General features: G+C 46.1%; 1 protein-coding gene across 1 annotated transcript in view; it reads left to right on the top strand.

Moving 5' to 3' along the window:
• LOC142582029 (A disintegrin and metalloproteinase with thrombospondin motifs like) overlaps positions 1–16,240 on the top strand; it is a 75,802-nt gene that overhangs the window by 45,049 nt on the left and 14,513 nt on the right. Inside the window, exons 10-11 of the mRNA XM_075691451.1 lie at positions 11,683–11,791; positions 14,783–14,950. Coding sequence (XP_075547566.1) covers positions 11,683–11,791; positions 14,783–14,950 — 277 coding nt within the window. The remainder of the gene's footprint in view (positions 1–11,682; positions 11,792–14,782; positions 14,951–16,240) is intronic.

Raw genomic sequence — 16,240 nt, 5'->3', positions numbered from 1 at the left:
TACAGAAGCCATGCAAAGTGCCAAACAATGAAAGAAATTATAGCCGCGAGAAAGAGTCGCCCAATCGGTCACATTGGAAAGCCTAGCCATTAGCATTCAACTCCTACGTAACTGCGTTTAACACCGCTAAACAATATTCTGATCAGCCACGTTATCGCCTGCGCAAACAGTAAATATCAGAAGTTTCTAGTTCCTCAGACGTGCCCAATCAGGTTCAGACTTCTATCCGTGCAGCCGCTCAAGTAATTCTGTTCCAGAAAACCAGTAAGCCGCTCTTACGTTGTTTCGCTTTTATGCAAAATTTCGCACGCGCCACCTAAATATTTGTCGTGACTGGATGTTGCCATTTCAGTATAATTCCGGGGATTATTACAAATCTTTGTGTGTCACGGCCGATACAAACAACAAAGCTGCATTTGCACGTCTGCCTTTGGCGAAGCCAATTTATTAGGTTGTGTGATAATAAATTACAGAAAATATTTCTACATACTATTATGCAACTAATGAGCTGTGTGAACGGAAAATAGAGAACTTCCGCAGTAATACCTCTAATGAGCACATCGCCAGCGAATTATAATTCGCCGGTGATGTCAGTAAACAGTTACTACTGTGGTTTGCTTGAACACATACTTTCTTTTAATTATAAATGTAGCCTTAATTGGGTGAAACTTCCTTTTTGAGTTTGTTGCAACACTAATTTTACAGATTGTGCAAATGTGAAAACTTAACTTTGTATACTTGTTCTGCCTGAATTACACACGATTCTTCACAGCTCATCTGTGAATGATTGCGCCTCTAGAAGTTTTAAACGGTAAGCCTATAAATAAGTTATGTCTTATTTGTTATTTTTATAATTTTCTTTAAAGCGTTTGCTAAATTCTGCCATAACATTCTACTTATTGAACTGTGGAAACGAAGCCTTGAGCACGACCTCTTAAACTAAGCAGTATAATTTTCGGTGACCGTTCTTAGCTGTCAGTAGTGGCTTCTGCTTACAACGCACATCACATCGACGCAAGGTCACAAGGTGACGCAAGGTGTCACAAGTGTGACATTAGTGTCGCAAAGTGTGGCTGTCAAGCGGCCGTGAAGACGCGTTCTTTGATGCCATTTTCTGTTATAAGACCAAAATCACGGAAATCTGTTCGCCACATCAGAGGCACCGGCAAAAGACAGAGAGAAACCGAAAAAAATCTACGGAGGAAGAATATGAACTTGGCAATGCGAAAGTTTCGGCTAGTTGGTGGGTCATCCCTAATTGGAACTGCAAAACATTACTTTCCCACTGGGAATGGAGCCCTCGACCAAGGCATGATTGCCAGAGACATTATGCCAGTTCGATTTTTTCCAGTTGTGATGTTAACCAAGTGCTGCGGGGTTTGCCACAAGAACTTTGTTGAATTCCCCGTTTCAAAGGCCCACTTTTGTGCGCTTTACCAACATTATGCTCTTAACAGTTTGTACTATAACCTCTTTGCCGCCTAGAGTCGTCTCTAAGCACCTCTATAGAATAGTGAGCCGTCCGCCACCATAGCATTGCTTGAAGTCGATGTGTGCTATGCTACGCTTTCCTGCCTCTTGTGTGTGTAGATTCCTAGCTCTGACATCTGATTTTGAATTGAGTGTTATTTTTCGTTCATTCAAACGAGGGTAGACTGAGACTAAAGACATAAAGCCTGGCAAAGGTCTCAGCCCCCACGAACGACAGGTCTGACAGCAGATCACACACATATGCACAATTTTGCGCGTTACAACAGCGTTGTTTCCAGTGAAAATTCATGGTTGCAATGTCCATGGTCATTCGATTCTTCAAATGTATACTACGATGTACAGCAACGGCTAAGTGCAAGTAAGCATTCGAAATTCTAATGCTATGCTAAAATTATACAATTATACACGAAATACACGTCAGTGAATTTATTCAGCAATATAGAGCAACAACATGCGCAAAAAAAAACAAAATAAAACATCCTAATTGTGTGCGAAAAGTAATAAATACCTGGGAACAGCGCGTGGTTGCAAACATATTTGTGTTAATACAAAACCCAACATTAGATAATAAATGAAATCACATGTGAATCCTGAAAAGAAAATATATGTGATTCATATGGCAGAGAAATTTTTCATTTTATTACACGCATTTATTCAATTTTAAAGCATATGTCTTCCCTATCTAAACAATACCTTATTCCTTCTTTAATTGTATCTAAAGAAGTGTTTAAGGACATAGATGCACTGTAACTGTTCATTATTTTTGTGGACTCATAGAGAAACGTTTGTTTCCCGTAATTGGTCCTTGCTTTTGGTGTGTGTCGTGAGCTGTGTCGCAAGGAATATCGGGAGACGTTACATTCATTACAATGAGCACTTGGATTTCTCTTTCGGATATTTAGAAGAATTTGCATATGATATATTCTGTCCGCACGCAGCATGTCATATTTTGAGAATAGTCGACAGGTTCTTAGATGTGAAAAACGGCCATAGTAATTTGCATATAAGCGGATAACTCTTTTTTGTAAGGTAATCAATTTCGTGTAATTTGTTCTGGTGGTTGTACCCAAACCAATATATTCTAGCAAAGCTTTGAATAAATAAGTGCACTATACAGTTGTTCTTTCGGCCATAGAGGGATCAGGTGTGCAGTTTTATATATTACACCGGTGTTTTTTGACAATTCACCGCAAAGGGAATTTACATGTGTATTCCATCACAATTCTTCACTGAAATGTATTCCCAGAAACGTTTGACCTGTTTAATAAGGTAGTTGTTAAATTTTATTTGTATTCTACCATCAATTCTTTTATTAGGTGCCCTAAATATAATGTAGGTTGTTTTAGTTTGGTTAGTTTTAGTTTGGTTTGGTAACGATTAGTCTGGAACATTCGACGACTGTCCTTTAAAAGCCGACGCACTTGACCCGCTGATCAGATTTCCGACGATCGCCCACCGTGTTCGCCGCTATCGTTGTGCTATAAGTGTAGCCTGTTTTTGTGGGCACAGGTTCGCCCAATAAAAGCTAGTTTTGTATTTCACCGTATTGCTTCTTTCTTCACCGTCACTACCACGTGACAATATCATTAACCTAAATTAGAAATAGTAACTGTCGTAACTTTGAACCTTGTGGGACACCTTGATGTAGGTTAAGCATGTCAGATGCAGTAGTACCCATCTGCACGAGCTGTTTTCTATTAGATGTATAACTTTTAGAGCGCAGCTCTTTGGCGTCCGTTCCTGGGTTTCGCGTCGTCGTCGGCGTTGTCGTCGGCCTCGTAACCAGCTCCGCCCCCCTTTCATCCCCCCAGCGCTAGCAGCGACCGACTGATACCGCTGGATGCCGCTGACGCCGCTAGAGAGTCAAGATAACGTGACTGCATAGAACACCGTCGCCGCCATGCAGAAAGAGGAGGAAAGGGTCCCCCCCCCCTGTTCTTGTGTGGCGGATAGGGTGCTCTTCAGTTGCCGACGCGCCGGTTATTTCACGTAGGCCCCGGCACGTCGACGAATACGTGACCACCTTCCCACGGCTAGACCTGGTTCTTAGCGCTGCGGAAGCGAGGGTATCATATTGTTTGTGTCGGCATCGGCGGCGTTGTCCCTGAAACCAACTCCGCAGCTGGGGTTGACTCACTATCGGCGTCAGCGGCATCAGTCAGTCGCTGCTATCTCTTCCCTCCTCCCTTTATCGTGTTGTCCGCTTGCGGCGCGCGCTTCTGCCCCCATCGCTTGCCGCTGGGTGTACACGCCGCCCCCCTTCCCCCTCTTCCTGCGAGTCTCCGGTTGTCAAAGCGCCGGCTCGAACTTAATTCCTTTCTTCGCTCCTCCTCCAATGCAACCCCTGTGCGGTGGCAATCAGAGAGCCAGATCGGTGGCGGGGGATCTGTATATGTGCACCGCCCGAGCCGAAATTGCCGCTGCCGTTCGCCCTGTGCGGTGGCAATCAGAGAGCCAGATCGGTGGCGGCGGATCTGTATATGTGCACCGCCCGAGCCGAAATTGCCGCTGCCGTTCGCCACTGCGAAATTATCTGCCAGTTCTTTCTGAGCCATGAGCGAGACGACCGATGGAAGTCCTCCGTCTGCTGCTGCTGCTGCTGCTGCTAAACGAGCTGCCAGAGCAGAGGCCCAGCGCCCTCGCCGTCAGAATCCAGAGGTGCGTGCCGCCGAAGCAGAAGCTTACCGTCGCCGCCGTCGAGATGATCCAGGAGTACGCGTCGCCGAAGCAGAGGCTAAGCGCCGCCGCCGAGAAGACCCTGCCGTTCGCGCCGCCGAAGCGGAGGCTCATCACCGCCGTCGAGAGCAACCAGCAGTAAGCGAGGCTGAAGCAGAAGCTCATCGCCGCCGCCGAGAAGACCCTGCAGTTCGCGCCGCGGAAGCGGAGGCTCATCGCCGCCGTCGAGAGCAACCAGCAGTAAGCGAGGCTGAAGCAGAAGCTCATCGCCGCCGCCGAAAAGACCCTGCCGTTCGCACCGCCGAAGCGGAGGCTCATCGCCGCCGTCGAGAGCAACCAGCAGTAAGCGAGGCTGAAGCAGAAGCTCATCGCCGTCGCAGAGAAGACTCTACCGTTCGCGCGGCCGAGGCCGAGGCCAAGCGCAAACAAAGGCTCGCAAACAGATTTCTTTGCCTCAATCTATCCAAAAGGTGAAACACCTTATTTGCTGCGCTCAAATTTCGCATTAGGAAGTAACGTAATCGTCGGTAATTTTAGAGCGCAGCTCTTTGGCGTCCGTTCCTGGGTTTCGCGTCGTCGTCGGCGTTGTCGTCGGCCTCGTAACCAGCTCCGCCCCCCTTTCATCCCCCCAGCGCTAGCAGCGACCGACTGATACCGCTGGATGCCGCTGACGCCGCTAGAGAGTCAAGATAACGTGACTGCATAGAACACCGTCGCCGCCATGCAGAAAGAGGAGGAAAGGGTCCCCCCCCTGTTCTTGTGTGGCGGATAGGGTGCTCTTCAGTTGCCGACGCGCCGGTTATTTCACGTAGGCCCCGGCACGTCGACGAATACGTGACCACCTTCCCACGGCTAGACCTGGTTCTTAGCGCTGCGGAAGCGAGGGTATCATATTGTTGGTGTCGGCATCGGCGGCGTTGTCCCTGAAACCAACTCCGCAGCTGGGGTTGACTCACTATCGGCGTCAGCGGCATCAGTCAGTCGCTGCTATCTCTTCCCTCCTCCCTTTATCGTGTTGTCCGCTTGCGGCGCGCGCTTCTGCCCCCATCGCTTGCCGCTGGGTGTACACGCCGCCCCCCTTCCCCCTCTTCCTGCGAGTCTCCGGTTGTCAAAGCGCCGGCTCGAACTTAATTCCTTTCTTCGCTCCTCCTCCAATGCAACCCCTGTGCGGTGGCAATCAGAGAGCCAGATCGGTGGCGGCGGATCTGTATATGTGCACCGCCCGAGCCGAAATTGCCGCTGCCGTTCGCCACTGCGAAATTATCTGCCAGTTCTTTCTGAGCCATGAGCGAGACGACCGTTGGAAGTCCTCCGTCTACTGCTGCTGCTGCTGCTGCTGCTAAACGAGCTGCCAGAGCAGAGGCCCAGCGCCGTCGCCGTCAGAATCCAGAGGTGCGTGCCGCCGAAGCAGAAGCTTACCGTCGCCGCCGTCGAGATGATCCAGGAGTACGCGTCGCCGAAGCAGAGGCTAAGCGCCGCCGCCGAGAAGACCCTGCCGTTCGCGCCGCCGAAGCGGAGGCTCATCGCCGCCGTCGAGAGCAACCAGCAGTAAGCGAGGCTGAAGCAGAAGCTCATCGCCGCCGCCGAGAAGACCCTGCAGTTCGCGCCGCCGAAGCGGAGGCTCATCGCCGCCGTCGAGAGCAACCAGCAGTAAGCGAGGCTGAAACAGAAGCTCATCGCCGCCGCCGAGAAGACCCTGCCGTTCGCACCGCCGAAGCGGAGGCTCATCGCCGCCTTCGAGAGCAACCAGCAGTAAGCGAGGCTGAAGCAGAAGCTCATCGCCGTCGCAGAGAAGACTCTACCGTTCGCTCGGCCGAGGCCGAGGCCAAACGCAAACAAAGGCTCGCAAACAGATTTCTTTGCCTCAACCTATCCAAAAGGTGAAACAGCTTATTTGCTGCGCTCAAATTTCGCATTAGGAAGTAACGTAATCGTCGGTAATTTTTATCAAGTCATTTGCAACGCCTCGTACTCCGTATCTTTCCAATTTTTCAGTTAAGACATATTCGTCAATTGAATCAAACGCCCGTTTCAGGTTCAAAAACAGGCCAAGCGTTAACTTCTTCTGTTCGATGTTAGCAATTATTCGATCTATAATATCCAGTAAAGCTTGCTCAGTTCACTTATTCTTTTTTTCAAAACCGTATTGGCATTGCACAATAACGTCGTGTTTCGAAAAAATTCAATATCTTGCATAGATAACACTTTCAAAAAGTTTTGCAAATACCGTGAAAACTGAAATCCGCCTCTTTCATGGCGCGACGGCGCATGCGCCCTACCCTAGCGGGTTAGTCGCGAAACGTTTTGGCAGGGTCGCGCGCGTGGCCGCGCGCTGGAAAGCTCCCCGAAAAAAAAAGTGCTTGGACGCGCGCTGCTGCAAACACTCATGCCGTGTACGGCGTTGAAACTCTACTGGTAGCTCGACGTCGGTGCGGTGCAGAAAACGTGCGTAGCTTAAGACCGCAACTCAGCTTTAAAAGAGAAAGCGGCCAGGGCATCGTCCTAGTTGTCCGGACTGCACCGTGAGCCAGGTAGTTGCCGGCTTTCATGAATGGCTCGCTATTTTAACGAAAAACCCGTGCGTTGCACTTGGGCGACACTTAAGTACATCACGTTGCTGACGAAGCCTTTTTGCAGCGTCGGTCCTCACTTGCTGGTGGTGGCAGCGCGTTCTGACTGCACGTACTCGTAAGGCCCAGCACCACTGGGTCGATACGAGACCGACAAGACGCTCACTCCTATGACTGACCGACTATTGTGCGTCACTGAAACCTTTTTATCATACCAGGTCGACAACGACGCAACCGACGAGGGCGAGTTGTACTGCGGCAGGCTTTCTTGTCGACGGCACCGGTAGAATCAGCGTGCCGACCATCGTTCTACCGAACCCCGCGTGATCGGCCGTCGAACCGACAACGCAATAGCGACAGCGTCTTTGCTTGTATATTTAATTAATCGTGCTCAAAATGAGTCAAGCACACCTACCAAGTTGACATGCACAAGCTTTAACCCTCTCAAGCCGTGCCCACGAAGTTTGAGCCAATGTCGATCCTGTTCAGCGAAGGTTAACCTGACGCCGTCGAGTTCGTGCACTCGCTACCAGCGGACCTGACCTGACAGGTAAGCAGTCAGGTCGAATGAAACTACTTTTATAGTTCGATGGCGGCCTTAGCGATTTGAAATCAGCTACACTTCACTTCGCACGGCTCGTGCACAATAAGCGGTAAGCGTCGACACAGCGTTGTGTCAACATCTGTACGTCCCCGCATACTTGTAGGCTGTCGGCCGCATTCGCTACGTATATGGGTGGGCCTGTACGTGTTGCTTTGCCGACGCATTTCTCAATTTCAGAGATGCACTGTTTGCCTCTGTGTCCAGCGGCAAAAAAGAGACGGTGCCTTGGGCATGCAACAGCATAGACAACCGCCTCGCTCATTTATACCAACGCCGTGTGAGCGATGGCATCCGCGCTTCTTCGTGAGAGAGCGACATGGCCTACAAATGAGCACATATGCGAGCAGTTTTCTCTAATAATGCTCTATGGCACGCTAAAACTGTAAATATGATGGAGTTAAAGAAAGCGAGAATGAGTTCATTAACAGCCCGTAATATAAGTATCTCGATCACAATTGCCGTTGTTTAAGTGGTTTGGCCGCTCATATTGACTCGTCTCAGGGTGTAACAACATGACACATATGCGCTGATATGTATGTTTTGCTACATTTTGACGCTATTTCATATCAGCGATGGACGCAGTATTTGACGATAACAACGACATGCGGCTGTAGATGTCGATGTAAACAATTGCACCGCTTTAATAAATCCGAAAAAGAATACAAAGAAGTGATGTCCAAGTGAAGAAATCAGTGACAAATTCCAAGCAGCCGTGCCGCCTTTATCAGCAGCACTGTTTGTAGAACAGCGTACTCAGGCCTGCTCACCCAGTAGTCATTGAGTGGTACACGGCTTCAGGAACGACATGCTGTCGCAAAGAAGCCACGAATAATGATTCGCGATCCACGAAACGCACAACCGACGCACACTCAACGTAGGCACACGTACACAAATCAACCGGCGAAAGCCCCGGGACACTTCCAAAACGTTTTCAGCGGCGTGCGGCAGAGGGCAGCACAGGAAAATGAAAGAGGCGGATTTGCCTGTAGTTCGACATTTGGTCTGCACTTCCCCCTTTATAAATTGGTGTGACACGCGCTATCTTAAGCTCGTCTGGAAAAACGCCTGGGCTAAGAGAGAAGTTTATAACATGAACGAGCACTGGCCCATTATTGTGTGACACATATTTAACCGGCATAGAACTGACACCGTGTATACCAGCTGAAACATCATGCTTTAATGTCTTGATAAGATCACTTACTTCACCCACACATGTCGGTGTCAAAAAAAAGTGAATTTGATACACGTGGTGTGGAAAACTTGTGATCGTTTCCGATCGCGACGGGTGCAGGGTTCATACCAGCGGTAATAAAATGCGTATTCATTCAGCTAACCATTTCCGCACGTCCTATTTCCCGTCCGTTTAAGCGTGTCATTTGCTGATGCGTGTTTGGGCTTTTTCCTGTTATATCATTAAAGGCATTCCATAATTTTCTCCGGTTGCTTCGTATATTCAAGAAAAGGCGCGCGTAGTAATCACAATTTCCTTTCTTTAAATCACTTTCTATTTCATTCCTAAATTTCTTGTACGTCACGAATAGGTCAGGCTGCCGCGTGTGTATGAAGATGTGATACATAGCGTCTTTGTTTTTGATGCGTTCGTACAAGTATTTGTCGACCCAAGGTTTGCGCGCCTTCTTATGTTTCTTTCCAGAAGCCGCTGGCTGAAGTGGAAAAGGCAAATCATAGCATGCGAGCACATTTCATTGAAACAGAGCAAACGCTCTGTTTAGATCTGTTTCATTATAGATTTTTGCCAGTCTACGCACTGGAGGAGATATCGGAATTACTCTACAGTATTTTACCAGATTATTCGGCGAAATCGCTGTTTGCAGTCATTGTTTGTCAGGGTCTTTAGGTTAAGACAAAACACGGGTAAATGGTAACTTACATCTGCTAATAATACTCCCGACTTGACATCACATTCATTTAAGTTCGACACGCATATTTCTAACCATGTAGCACTACTGATTTTTACCCTTGTCGGGGCACTAATGTAATTACTGCAGCCATAACAAGAAAACAATGATTTGAGTTGTAGCGACCATGCGTTACCAGTGATCACGTTAACATTCACATCCCTCATAATTACACAAGTATCACTAGTCGATCGGGTCAAAAGCAGTTGCCTTTCTATAAAACTACAAAATGTGTCCTTGTCTCCAGTTGGGGGCCTACGTACGACACTTACAATAGTTTTATTTAGTTGCACGGTGAAGCATTCTACATCACTAGTAATAACGGAAAATTCATCAATGACAACTAAATTCCACGGCTCTTTAGCATAAACTGCTACCCCTCCAGCGGCTTTATTTTCTCTTCTTACATGAGGCGAGCTATACCCTGGAAACTGTGAAGCAGGGTCATTTGCAGTTAACCATGTTTCCGTGAAAAACACAACATCAAATTTTCCATTTATTGATTGTATTAACTCATTAATTTCATCCAACTTATTTCTGATGCTTAATGTATTATTATGTATACAGCATAACGTCTTGCATCCGGAATATTTTTTGTTCAACTTTTGCATTTCATAATAAGCATCTGTCACTTGGTGATCAGAGGAATGAGTAGATGCCATATTACTGTCATAGGTTATCATTAGGACATTTTAGATAAGTCCTCAATAGTGGTGATTCGCAGAATGGGTGAGCCTTCATCTTTCCGAGCAAGCACCACGCCATTGGCAGTCCAGACATATTGCCACTTTGTTTCCTTCATTCTCTGCCGCGCAGACGCGAGAAGCCTTTTGTTTTGTTGCTTGAAATGCTACTTGACGTACACTGAGTTGTCTGAGGTGAAGCCAAGATCTACAAGTTAGCTGATTTTTTTTTTGACTTCATGTGCACATGGTTTCTCTTCATTCTTTGCACGAAGCGCACAACAATGTTTTTGACGCCAGTCTGCAGTTGACACCCAGTGATACGTATCAATATCAATTTCTGAAATGCTCTCGCCAACTGCTACTCCAATTCTTTTTATCACTGTCATGACGTCATTTCCACCGGGCACACCTTCAATTTCTAAATTATTGGCTCTTTGATACTGTTCTAGTTCGTTTGTTCTCTGTGACAATCTTTAGTTCTCTGCTTTGTAATGAACATTAAGTTGCACTAGCTCCTTGATCTCAGTCCTCAAATCAGCTATATCTTTCGCGAGGCCCTGCGTTTTATCGCCTGCAGTGGAACAAGAAAATTACGTTGCCTTTCAATTCTCTGAGTTCCGTTCTCATGTCCCGCTTAAAATTCTCTAGTTGTCGGCACAACTCTTTCACATCCATTTTGCCTGACTAGCTCAGACAACAAAGCAAGTATACATCAGTATCAACACACACTTTGTTCGGCAGCAGCGCACAGGACAATCCAATAAAACGCTCGACTCCTAAACAGTTAGCTCGCCTCCGAAAGCAGACGATGGACATTGCTTCTTTTTTTTTTTTTTTTTTGCTGCTTGTCACAATCTATGTATGTCGATCTGCTTGTTTTCTTTACTCTGTGATATCTTTTTTTTTCGTTTTTTTATATCTCGAGACAATTTAGATTGTTCAATGGTTATCTTATGTCTGCTTATGACTGCTTGCTGAACTGTATCTCGGAGCAAAAGCCTCTGTCAGGCTGTATAGCCTTTTGCTTTTGCTTCGATTTCTGTTGATGTACAAAAAGAAATCAATAAATAAACTTCAAACTTCAAACGCTGTATGGACGGTCCGCTGCTGCCGAACTGTAGCCCGTGCCAGCCGTTCCTTCGCATTTTATAGGGGCACGGTGACGCCCTTTTCTGGAAGTTGGCAGTGGTAGCCCCGGCTGTCACGTGATGCCTCCGATTAGCCTTTGTGTCGCTCCCTCGCTTGTTGCTGATACGTCGGATCAGTTGCAGCACGCTTCCTGCGATAACAGACGATGGCTATTAGCGCTGTATGGACGGTGCGCTGCTGCCAAACTGTAGCCTGACTGGAAGGTACGCGTGTATGATAATAAACTCTGTGCATACTTTAATCACTGCGTTCGGAAGGTAATCCGAAGCTTGGCAGTATGAGGCGGCCGCAGAGCGTTCTGCTTACGAATCCGCCATACCGACGTATCTTTAAGGCGACATAAACTGCATTGATTGCGCTTGCGTCCGACACAGCCCTAGGCATGTCGTTTGGCAAAAGGATACCTGGAGCAAATTCTGGTTACATTTCTTTTAAATGATTTTGTGTGGTTGTGTGCAAAATTTTTGAGAATGTAACAGTACTAAGCATTTAGTCTATCAAGCTGCTTTAGCCTTGTAGCTCTTGTGTTTTCAACAAAATTGCCAATTTGCGTTAGCGTTTTTTTTTCTTTCTTACCTTATTACCAGGGTATTCATATGTTGGAGGTTTTTGCCAAACGAGCAAAGTCGGCATGAGTGAAGACCCTCCTGCGAGCTACTTTGGTGTAACGCTGTTTGCACACGAAATTGGGCATTCGTAAGTTTTGAATTTTCAATTTTTAAGCCACCATAAAGTCACGAATAGCTGTTTGGTTACGTAAGAATGTGCAGCTGCTAAGGCGCATAGCGCCACTAGACTTGCTATTCATAACGATTGACGATAAAAGTCAAGCACCTGCAAAACGCGGCAAAGAGATAATCCGAGCATTCGTAACACTATACTCACAAGCAAATTATGAGACCTCGCTATAAATGGCGGTTGGGTAGAGTGGTGAAAAAAACGCTGATGAGTATTTCGCCACAGTGTTCACCAGCCACTACCAATAAAGTGGTTTTAAGGAAGCTCTCTGGTTGCGCTACCCGAGAGCACCCGTAAGCTGCGGTCCTGGTGCAACATTTTCGTTCTTCGGCAGTGCCATCTTAGGCAACACCTTTGCTAGTTTTGAATCTGAGACGCACGACAGTCCATCGCACGGCCACGCCAGCGCCTTAAGCGGCCAGATAGGTGACAGTATGCGAAAGTGCACTCTCCCCTATGAACATTGTCTGGTACGTCCTTTCTATAATGAGGACACCGGCCCTGTCCGTGTTATTTGGGCAGTCCTGTTTGTGAAAATCTGGTGCAGTAAGGTCTTGCACATGGGTGTGGAAACACGAATAGGACGCTTCATCTGCGATGCACTTTTAATTGTTTCTTTATTTTGCAGAAGCTTGTGCATCTGCCGGAAAATAACGATTTAAAAAATAACATTTATGGGCATGAGGAAAAAATTTCCTGGAAAAATTTGCGAAGATTGCAATACTCCATAATGAAATATTCTAGCGAAGCTGTATACATATTTTCATATGGGTGGCGCAGACAATCTGCCTCGTGCGGCACGTTCCAATGTGGAGCTAAGTATGGCGCGACTGCCTCGCTAATGGTGACGCGTGCGTGCGATTCACAGCAGCCACCGCAGACAGACTCGCTCAGGCAGCGCTTTGTTTGCACACAGAGGACGCGTGCTACTGCGGTGCCGTCTTGTGCCATCTTGTGCCGTCTACTCTGGTGCCGTCTGGTGCCGTCTTGCACGGTGTTGTGCTTTTCTTTTCGCGCATTCGCCAAATCCTCCTCCTCGACTTCCAGTCTCTTGGTGCAGCTTCACCCTCCTACTCCGCTTTCCTCCTCGCACTCTCTTCGCTATCGCCGCCTTTTCGTCCGCGCTCCGCGCTCGCTCGTTTATCCGTGCTCTTTCGCTCAGTTACAAGGACGCCGAGGGACGACGCCGAAGCTCGCCGGGCATACGAGCTGCACTCTAAAAAGCAGAGGTGATGATTGCGAATAGTAACTGTGTGACCTGGCTGTTTTGAAGCAATAACAATATTTTCTGCAGCGCGTTCAGTCTTTATAATCCTTTATATCAAAAGCAGGGTGTGAGCGCTCCTGAAGTGAACAGTGTAGCGGATGACACTTGATCTAAAAATTGCTTATCGCGTTTGCGCTTATTATCGCCGATGTCACCGCTTATCGCCGTTCCAACGCGATGATATGTCATGCTGTCGATGTTCGTGTGTTCTGGTCAAACATTTCCAAGCTTCTAGACTTCTGCAATTCCTCCTGCGCTCTGACCCGATTTGCAACCACGATTTGTCCAGATAAAGTTGTGTAACCCAAATCTACCAACTGAGACACTTAATTGCTAGGCATGAGGTTAGGCGTTCCTGCACAGGCGCCTTGGTAATAAGTAAAAAGTAGATATGGTTGAAAGAGTGGAAGTTTGGACATGTTGGTATTCCGTAACTTTTACGGTTTTAGCGCACGAAAAACGACGAGAGACAGAAGTACTTCTGTCTCTCCCTTTTCGTGCTCTAAAATCGTTAATGTTGTAGATATGCTGTATTATCTTCACTCCGGCTCTTGTAATGCAAGTGTCGCCCGAGTGGACAAAGGATGCTCTCAGATGACAATAAATACATGTATTGCTTGACAGCGCTGCAATATATGTTCACATTTATTTCACAAGACATGAGAATTCAAGGCACTTGAGACCTATGCGTAGAAAAGCGGTGTTGTTTAAAACATACAAAGCTGGTGACAGTCCACAGCTATTATTACCTTCATCACATGGCAACACGCAGCCACATTAAATGTTTATGTTTATTCTCAGAAAGGCAACACCTTTATTCATATGCAATATATTCCGAACAAAAGAAGGGGTGGATGAGCAGTTTTAGACATCTACAAAGCCAAGTCACGAAGATCGTAGGGATATCTGATGCTTCTCTGAGACTAATGATTACGATATTCCTATGAACGAGGAATTTTTTTCTTTTTTTTTTAATTATGGGTTTTTACGTGCCAAAACTACTTTCTGATTATGAGGCACGCCGTAGTGGAGGACTCCGGAAATTTCGACCACCAGGGGTTCTTTAACGTGCACCTAAATCTAAGTACACGGGTGTTTTCGCATTTCGCCCCCATCGAAATGCGGCAGCCATGGCCGGGATAGGCCATGGCGGCCGAGTAGGCGTAAGATTAACTTCAAGATTGTGTGACACCTGTACACCGTTTAGTTTATGTGTGTCATGAAAAAAAAAACAGCGATGTACTGCTTACCTGAACAAATGTGGCGATGCCAGTGTTTTTCTGACAAAAAAGAAATGAACAGCATCCGTTGCCTACCTGTGAGTAACTGTCACTTGAGGCATTTGAGGATACCCTCAGCAGTAACCTACTGTAAAGGATTAGTGTGCCTTACGTTTAACAGCATATATTTGTCTTTTCAATAGTGCCGATGTAATAAAAACTGCTAAAAAGTGCGACACCAGGAGTGAAAAAAAATCGTTTAGACAGCAGGGGTTCTTTTTCTTTCGTTGCAACTATTACAAATTATAAGTCACTACTAGAGAGACTACCTAGCTCTTGCGAATTTCACGCAACACTTGCCGTGTTGTGAATTTTATTAGTGTGCTTAAGATATATATGTTAACCAGTTCTGGACAAGTAGGTGCACACAATATAAAATGACGTGTTTCTTTTTTTTTTCAGCCTAGGTTGCGTTCACGATGGAAACGGAGCAATTTCACATTTGCCCGGACACAAAGGTTCCACGAGCTGCCCCTGGGGAGACGGGTATATGATGAGCTACGAGAGAAAAAATAGAAACCAGTACAAGTTTTCGCCGTGCTGCATCGCTGATATAAAGAACCTGCTGAGGTATTTCAGGAAATACATCTGTACAATCCTTAACCTTTAAGCTTACCCTTTTAGCAGTGTGTTTGTGGAAGCGTAAGCAAATTCAATTGTTTTACGCTCTAAACTCTAGATTTAGCTTGAATGTCGATGTTTCTCTGAAGTTACCTATTACAGGACGCCTAATATAACCTGACATTTCTTTGCACTTGCTAGATGTGCTCCGGAGTTTCACGGTCTAGCAGCCTTTATTTATTTATTTATTTATTTATTTATTTATTTATTTGTTTGTTTGTTTATTTATTTAGAACCCAGAGCACCCATTCAGGAATTACAGCGGGGGGGGGGGGGGATACAGATGAACAAACGAGCATAAAAATTACAGGTTTGCATAAATTTGTGTAAGTGAACAACACATTATTCCACGCCGACACAAAAGCACACAGCCAAGCTGCACGCAGCCACGTCGGACACAGGCACGTTGCAGATGTCACATCTCACATGTGGAACAAAAGTACATAAAGCACAATGATTACAAATACTCATAATAAAAAAAGCAAAAATAAACAAAGCGAATAATAAGTTGCAAAAAATGCGGTGATTAAGGTACAGTGCGACAAGGTGAAAAAAGAGGCACTAAAAGCAAATGTCATTTAAAACTGGGATTGCTTATAGGTGATGATGATTGCTTGACGTACACGCGATATTTATCAAGCCTTAGGGATCAAAAGATTCTATTGTTTTTAATGCAGAAAAGAACTTGTTAGGACAAGAAATTCCTACAACTGAGGAAGAAGGTCGGTTCCACTGACTGATGGTTCTTGGGAAAAAGGAGCTGCTAAAGGCCGATGTATTACATTTGTATTCTCTTATCTTGTGTTCATGATCTTTGCGTACTGATGTGTAGTGAGGCTGGTTTATGTACACGTCACGCGAAATTCGGCTATGAGAGTGATATATGCTGTGTAAAAGCTTCAGTCGAAACGACGCTCTTCGGTGCTGGAGAGATTGCCAGTTTAGCATTGCCTTAGATTTAGTAGCACTAAACTGCCTGTCATACATTGCTATAAATTGTACATATTTTGCCGCCATGGACTGAACTTTTTGTAGCCTTTCTTTGTTAGTTACTGATGAAGGGTCCCACACAGAGCATGCGTATTCGAGCGCAGGTCTTATATATGATATATATATATATAAACGAGAAAAAAGGGGGTTAACCGAGGGGCCCGAGTTTTATTAGTCATATCATAAGAAGCCAACAAACACTGACACCAAGGACAACATAGGGCAAATTACTTGTGCTCAATAAATGAA

This window comes from Dermacentor variabilis, chromosome 5 (assembly GCF_050947875.1).
Source record: "Dermacentor variabilis isolate Ectoservices chromosome 5, ASM5094787v1, whole genome shotgun sequence".
NCBI lineage: Eukaryota > Metazoa > Arthropoda > Arachnida > Ixodida > Ixodidae > Dermacentor > Dermacentor variabilis.
Note: the sequence above shows the minus strand (reverse complement) of the source record. Positions and strands in the feature narration are given on the sequence as shown.